Raw genomic sequence first — 8,582 nt, forward strand, 5'->3', positions numbered from 1 at the left:
CGGTCTGAGTGATCGAATTGTTTCATTACTCAGATGAAATTATTGTTTAAGGAAACAATTGAAATTGAATGAATTATTATAAATACAAGTTATTGTGATTTATAATTGGTAAAATATTTTGGTACAAGTAATTGCGAATTACTAAGTCGATTTTTGTATATGACGTATTTTTATTAATACGTTGATTTTTAATATGTTAAAAATACATAACAATTTTATGTGACATGTGACATGTAACATATTGACAAATTGACAAAAATAAAATGGATTCCATTTTACATATGTAAACCGAAATAATGGGAGGATTAGGAGAAATATTAGGTTTATTATGTTAGTGGTAAACATAATGATTTACCTACTAAACTAGCCATGCAAACTAGCTGTCATTGTGAAGACAAACTCTTGCATGCATTGGCTCACTCTTCTTCCCTCCTCTTCCCTTACCCGGTTTTTCATAGGAGCCAAACCAAGGGTTTTGCCTTATATTTTATCACTTGCACTACATTATAGTTTAGTGCATTAGAAAATTGATTCATTCATCAAAAATTAAGATTTTTTAGAAAGATAAAAACTTCCTTTTCTTCCTCTCTTAAACCGGTTTTTAGGACACCAAAACCAAATTTATTTTGGCTCATTTTATGCTAAATTAATATTGTACTAGTATCCATAATATTAATTTTATTAAGAGTGTGCTTTGGGTATTAAACTTTGGGAGAGATCCTATACTTGGATCTTTGTTCATCCATTGAGGAAAGCACAAGAACAAGAGAGAAGGAGATCTCTCTTGTGCCCAAATAAACTGAAATTCCAATGTAAGATAAATATTTCTTCTTTTTATTGTTTATAGTTTGCATGCATAAGATCACCAATTAATTTTATGATTAAATTATCATAAAACATATATGAATATGTTAAGTATATAGATCTACTTTTCCTTCACTATTTAGAGATAGAGGGATAGTTCATCAGACAAGCATTGTAGGTAGACCATAACAAAATGGTCGTGTAGAGAGGAAGCATAGACATCTTTTAGACACGGCTAAATCTTTGAAAATTCATGCTAAATTACCTATAAAGTTCTGGGGTGATTGTCTTTTGACTGCTACTCATTTGATAAATTTAATGCCAGCTACTGTGATTGGATGGAAAACACACTAATGAATTGTTGTTTGGTCATTTACCTGATTATAGTCTGCTTAGGGTCTTTGGTTGTTATTGTTACTCATCCATGCCACCCACATATTCAGATAAATTTGGCACAAGGGCAAGAAAATGCATTTTTTTAGGATACCCTCATAATCAGAAGGGTTATAGATTGTTTGATATTAATTCAAGGAAATTTTTTGTTAGTAGAGATGTTGTTTTTAAAGAATATGAGTTTCCATATGCTTCTGAACCTGCTATGTCTCACTCTTTAGTTAATCCTGCATCTTCTACTTTACTTATGCCTTTGACATCTGTATCAACTGTTCCTATATCTAATGAACAAATTCCATTAGTTTCTATTGCTTCTATTGAGCAAAATATACCACATAACAATATTAATACTGTTAATACACCCGAAGCTAGTCTAATTATTGAGAATGTTATTCCTCAGCCACCAGTTAGAAGGTCAATTAGACCAAGACAACCTTCTGTTGTATTACAGCAATATCACTGTCCATTAAAATTAGCAGGACAACAGTCCTCTACTGGTTCAGGAGACAACACTTCTAGTGCACTCCATACATATGTTTTGCAAAGTTCGCAGGGTTTTGGTTCCCAATATACAACATCCTTTGCTAAAGTTCTGCAAGAGCATGAGCCATATACATATACACAAGCAAGCAGGGATCCAAGATGGATAGAAGCAATGAACAAAGATATTCAAGCATTAGAGGCTAATCAAACATGGGAATTGATGGAGTTACCTAAAGATAAGAAGACCATTCAGATAGCATTTGGACTAACTGGAATTATGCTTATAACATTAAGTCTGGTGATTTTTGGACTCTTCAGAAGAAAAGTACTCATTCTGAGAGTTAGAGGAGTATTTTGCTGGTTAGAGATGAGCTGCTGAACATGGGGGCAATGTACAAACTGCTGAACGTTTACTGTTTGGCAGTGTCAAGAAGGGTTGCATTCAGCTATCATTACTTTATGATAAGTTCCGTAGGAAGGGTCATTCAATCAGTTGGGGGGCAGCAGTCTAGCACCGAGCTGTTCTGCCTAAGCACAGTGTTTTTCTTATGCTTGCTATGCAACAGAAACTGGCCACTATTGATAAATTGCACCACAGGGGGATCTCACTGGTAAACAGGTGTGTTCTATGCAAAGCTGACAATGAAACGCATCAACACCTGTTCTTTCAGTGCATTTTTTCTGATGCTATATGGCAAAAAGTTTTGCATTGGTTAAGAATGCAGTACAGGACGTCTAAACTGAGTAAAGAGATGCACTGGATAGCGGGTAAGAAAGTCAGGAAGCATTGGAAGGTTCAATGGTTTTCTAGCTGTTTGGGGGCAACAGTTTATAGTCTATGGGAGGAACGAAATATCAGAATTTTTCAGGGGTTAGAACATGATATTGAGTATGTTGTCAAACGCATACAATATTTTGTTAGCATACGCTTATTGTCTGTAAATTCTCCCTCAAAAGAAGGGGAGTATATAGGGTCTTTAAATGCTTGATTAGGTTCTCTATTGGTTCTCTTTTGTAAGATTGGCCTCCTTTTTTCCCTATATGGAAGAATACAAGGCTTGCTATTCTTGCAAAAAAAAAAAAAAAAAAAAAAAAAAAAAAAAAAGACCATTCTCTAAGTGGGTCTTTAAGATCAAATGTAAAGCTGATGGAACTGTGGAGAGATTCAAGGCAAGATTGGTAGTAAAGGGGTATAACCAGGTCAAAGACAGAGATTATACTCACACATTCTCACCAGTGGCAAAGTTCACAACTGTTAGGGCACTTTTAGCTATTGTAGCTGCAAAATGATGGTCTCTCTTTCAGCTTGACATTAACAATGCCTTCCTCCATGGGTTTCTGGACGAGGAGATTTATATGCGGCCACCAGAGGGTTATAAGGTAAAGGTTGGACAATTTTGCAAGCTTAAAAAATCCTTGTATGGTCTGAAACAGGCATCAAGGCAGTGGAATAAGGAGTTAACAAAATACTTGGTTAGTCAAGGGTTTGTTCAATCCAAACAGGACTATTCTCTCTTTACCAAGTATAATGAAGATACAAAGAAAGTAGTTGTTGCATTAGTATATATGGATAATGTACTTTTGACTGGTGATGATACATTAGCCATTACAGCAATCAAGACAGGCTTGCATGAAGCTTTCTCCATTAAAGATTTAGGAAATGCCAGGTATTTTTTGGGTTTGAAAATCTCAAGAAATGACACTGGACACCTAATAAACCAGAGGAAATATATTCTTGATATCCTTTAAGAAATGAACATGGAAAATACAACAGAAGCTAAGTTTCCTATGAAAAGAGGACTAAAGCTTAGCACAGATGAAGGAGAGCTCCCTAAGGATCCAGAACAATATAGACGTTTGATAGGAAGACTACTCTATATTAAAATGACTCGACCAGATATTAGTTACTCTGTCCATCATTTAAGTCAGTTTGTGAGCCAACCAAGAAAGCCTCATTTTCAAGCAGCCATACACGTTTTGCAGTATTTAAAAAGGACAGTGAACACAGGACTGTTCTATAGTGCAGAATCTGATCTGCAGCTTATTGTTTATACAGATGCTGAGTGGGGGCAATGATCTTTTTCATGTAAATCCTTGAGTGGCTACTGTGTATTCCTAGGCAAATCACTTATCTCATGGAAAACAAAGAAACAAAAGACTATTTCTAAAAGCAGTGCAGTGTGTTAATATCGTAGCATGTCATATACCGGCTCGGAATTGGTTTGGTTAGATGGTTTGCTAAAAGATTTCAGAATACTGGTTCCTAAGCCAATACCACTCTTCTGTGATAATCGTGCAACACAGCACATCTCCCTCAATCCTGTCTTCCATAAAAAAATAAAACATCTGAGCATCGACTGTCACTATGTCAGGGATAAGTAGGATGAGGGTTTCTTGATCACTAAACATGTCAGAACTGGTCTCCAAATAGCTGATATAATGACTAAAGCATTGGGAGCATATCAGCATCAATTCTTATCAGCCAAGCTTGGATTGGTTTTTACCCCATATCAAGCTTGAGGGGGGAATGTTGAAGTATAAGAACTTAGTTACAAAACAGAATAGTTAGTTACTAAACTATGTCAGTTAAATACTAACTGCAGTTAGTTAGAGGTAGTTACTTAGAGAAGGTCGGTTTACATACACAATATATACATGTATGCATCAAACAGAAACAACACAATTTTTATGATATGGAATTCATTCTACATACAATCAATTCAATATGATTCACTATTAACAACAATACAAGATTATTGTTGTTTTACATTTTTAAGATCATAATTGTGTCGTTTAATCTCTTCTGAAACTATATCGCCTTTTTAATGAAACCAGGGATTTACATGTACTTTGGGATATAAGGCGAAAAAAAAAATTCACGTCAACTAAAATATGTTCACCGAGCCTCATCAGGAAAGACCATAAATGTTGAGGAGAGTCTTTCTTGCTCTTCTGTTGTGCTTGTTAGGGATAAAAAAATAACTTTTTATCATTTATGACGTGGCAGAAAATTAGTGGCTGAGGGGAAGAAGGAAAGATTGTTGATGTGGCGCAAGGAGAGCCGTGTGATCAAAAAGGAAACAAACACAAGTGGGCCAAGGAGAAAACATACGTGCAAAAAGGGAAAAGGAATTGAGTCAACAACCAACCCCTATTCTTTAGGGAGTTGACCTGGTATTTAGCAACAGAAGCAGAGGCAACTCGAGGAGCCCTAAGCCTGATTCTGGCAACTATATAAACGGGAGGAGAGTGACATTCAAGGGCATTCGAAATTATCTCAAGCAACACATCACTCCTCAAAATCCCGTCTACACTTGGCAATAATTCTCTAGCAAAATAACTGTATTTCCTTACTTGAGTATTTAATCTCGATTATAGTGCAAAGTTGGTGGGATTCCGACTCCCCCCGCGGTTGTTCCCACACCGGGTTTTCCGCGTCACCAAAAATCCTCCGTGTCATTCTTCTATTCGTTTTTATTTCGTTCGTTGTCATTGTCACAAATCGAATATTACTCGGCCGTAGATTAATCACTATCACTCACATAATTAATTCATAATCGGTAAATTTTTACCAAAACAATTTGGCGCCCACCGTGGGGCATAGTGATCATTTTCTATAGCCAAATCTCACAAAACTGAACCAGTCGTCACCATGTCTGGAACCAGCCAGAATCCTTCCAGCAGCCAGAGCATGTCAGCCTTGTCTTCTGGAGCAGGACCTACTTCTGCATCCGCAGGATCAGTCAGTGTATCCCCAGCGTCCAGTCAGATGATCTCAGTTAGCATGTCGTCCAAAACCATACCCTCGCCTCAGAAGCCACCGCAGATACCCAAGGTAGCAGGCGCACCCAGTCAATCCAGATCCAGCAGGGAAAGCACTCCCAGCAGAGGTGAAGCTGTGTCCAAAGCTCCGACCCAGGAAGGATCGGGCGCAGAGGTTCTCAGAAGCAGAGGGCTCCCAACGCTCGATCCGATGCAGGTGATGATTCATGGGATGAACACTCTGCGTCGAGCCATGGAGGATCTGAGGAAGGACAATCATAATCTGATTGCATAGATCGTGACAGTAGTCCAAACCAAGCCAACATCAGCACCAGAGGCTCCGACCAGAACCAGCGGTGGAGGATCGAGTCGATCAATTCCGTGAGAACTAGTCACTAGACAAGACCTTGCAGGAGTAGAACCCAGCGAACCAATTGAGCCTAGATGATTGGGATGCCTATCATTTGATAACCCATCCAGCCTGCAACAGACATCAGGTAATGCTTAGTTTAGGACCCCGTCAGGATCTGACCTTCTGCCTTTTTCAGGTACCCCCGCACACCAGACGTCAGGATGGCAATCTGGACCCGTCATCAACGCAGCAGCTCCATCCTGCGGCCAGTTCACCAGTGGAGCCTGGATCGGAGGACTACAGTAGACACCAGGATGGCAGTCAGGATCCATAATCAGTGCCACCCCAGTAACCAATCACCCAGCACTAGGCCAATTTTCTGGAGTGCCTTGGCTAGGAGGTACACCTGCTGGTTCCTACCCGCCTGTTTCTAACCCTCTTACAGGAGCAGGTAACTCGCTGGAGCAGCAGTACCAGGAGCTGATGGAGCTGATGTACAGGATACCAGGCGTAGCCCGTCCGTTGGAGAAAGCAGCCCGAGACAGCTACGCAAACTCACCTTTCGTGGATGACATAGCCTTAGTCGGTGTTCCTAAGGGATGTGTGCCACCAGCCATGATGCTCTACGACGGAACCACGGATCCACTTGACCATATCAACCACTACAAGCATAAAATGATGGTGATAACCGCAACTGGATCTCTGTAGGAATCTTGCATGTGCAAAGGATTCAGATCAACCTTGTCAGGAGTAGCCCTGCAGTGGTTCGTCGGCCTGCCAAACAAGAGCATATCTAGCTTCGCCGACCTAGTCAATACCTTCAACCAGCAGTTTGCCAGCAGCAGAAAGCCGGAGAAGCAGACCAGTGACCTCTACCGGATAGTGCAAGGGTTCGAGGAGTCCACCCGTGATTACTTGAACAGGTTCAACAAGGAGAAGGTGGTTATCCCAAGATGTGATATAGCAACCGTTATACAAGCCTTCCGCCGAGGACTGCACCAGGATTCAGATCTTTACAAGGATCTGACGAAGCACCCTTGCACCACCTTTGAGGAAATACAGACAAAGGCAATTGTTGTCATGAGATTGAAGGAAGACTCTGCACCAATCAGAGGCATCTATAACTCAGACCCAGTATCCGGGAAAGCTCCGGTAGAGAAGAGGAATGAAAGGTCCAAGCCCTACAGCAAAAGCGTGAACAGAGTTTTTGGAAATTCTGAAGGAAAGAGCGAAGCAGATCTGCCTTCGAAAGTAAGTGAGTATGGTTTTACTACCAATCTTGCAGGACCATTTAAAGCCTTGAAAGAGCTGGGACGCAGAGTCAGATGGCCAAAACCTCCAGCAGAAGGATACCCCACCAGCAGAAAGGATACAGGCAAAAAATGCGAGTTCCACGGCAGTAACACCCACGACACCGACGAATACCATTCCCTCAGAAAGGAAGTCAAATTCCATTATGACCAAGGAAATATGGATCACCTCATACCCAGAAGCACAACCCGAGTGAACTCAGCAGATCAGGTTCTGCCATCCCCTCCTCCTCAATGCACTAGAACTGTGAATGTTGTTATAGGCGGATCGGTGCTGTGCGGACTGACATATTCAGCAGCAAAGAGGCACGCAACCAGAACTAAAGGAGACAGACCAGAAAATTCCTGCAAGATGAACCGCTAGAATCTGCCATCAGTCACCTTTGACGAAACAGATGCAGGGTCTGCTCCGGAACAGCACCACGATGCTCTAATCATCACGCTCCCCATAGGAAATTGCGAGGTGAGAAAGATCTTGGTGGATATCGGAAGCTCCGTCAACCTGATCATGTTAGAGACACTCAAAGGCATGGGATTCACCGAGAAAGATCTAGCAAAGAAGGCGGTCCCCTTGGTTGGTTTCACTGGCGAAACAAAGCACTCCCTAGGAGAAATCGTTATCCCGACCTATGCCGGAGGTGTAAACAAGCAGGTAAGATATCTGGTTATTGACGGACCCTCTACTTACAATGTGATCCTTGGCAGGCCCTGGATCCACGAGATGAAAGCAATTCCCTCAACGTACCACCAGTGTCTGAAGTTTCTAACACCTTGGGGGGTGCAAGAGATACGTGGGGACCAGGAAGAAGCTAAGGATTGCTATAAAGTGGCTCTGAAGTCAACAACCAGCTCGCCTGCATAGCAATTACAGAGCCAGCACATCCAGGACGAGTACATTGAGCCTCAGCAGGCAGAACTAGACGAAGTCATCCTGGACGCGCTGCATCCAGAATGAACTGGGCTTATCGGATCAGAATGTACAGGTAACATTCGCGAAGGACTCATTCGGTTATTGAGAACTAACCTGGATTGTTTTGCTTGGTCACATAATGATATGATAGGGATAGACCCAAGTGTGATAACTCACAAGCTAAGTATGGACCCAAGTTATAAACATGTGCAGCAGAAAAGAAGAAAGTTTGCTTCTGAAAGGAACAAGGTCATAAACCAGGAAGTAGATAACCTGCTTGCTGCAGGAAAGATTCGAGAGGTAAAATATCCAGAATGTTTGTCTAATGTGGTGGTGGTTCCGAAGAAGTATGGCAAGTAGAGGGTCTGCGTCGATTTCACGGATCTAAATAAAGCTTGTCCAAAAGATCCATTTCCACTACCACACATAGACGCCATGGTGGACGCTACTGCAGGTCACGAGATGCTGACATTTCTGGATGCCTGAAGCGGATATAACCAGAAAAAGATGCACCCTAGTGACCAGGAAAAGACGGCATTTAGGTCCGAGCGAGGTATCTACTGTTATA

At 41.2% G+C, this 8,582-nt stretch overlaps 1 protein-coding gene across 1 annotated transcript; it reads left to right on the forward strand.

The window, feature by feature from the left end:
• Positions 1 to 6,277: 6,277 nt before the first annotated feature.
• On the forward strand, positions 6,278 to 7,468 carry LOC141632865 (uncharacterized). Its single transcript, XM_074445371.1, has 2 exons — positions 6,278 to 6,397; positions 6,503 to 7,468. Exons 1-2 carry the CDS (start codon positions 6,278 to 6,280, stop codon positions 7,466 to 7,468), a joined length of 1,086 nt encoding a protein of 361 aa, XP_074301472.1.
• Positions 7,469 to 8,582: the final 1,114 nt, after the last annotated feature.

The sequence above is a fragment of the Silene latifolia genome, chromosome Y (genome assembly GCF_048544455.1).
Source record: "Silene latifolia isolate original U9 population chromosome Y, ASM4854445v1, whole genome shotgun sequence".
Classification (NCBI taxonomy): Eukaryota; Viridiplantae; Streptophyta; class Magnoliopsida; order Caryophyllales; family Caryophyllaceae; genus Silene; species Silene latifolia.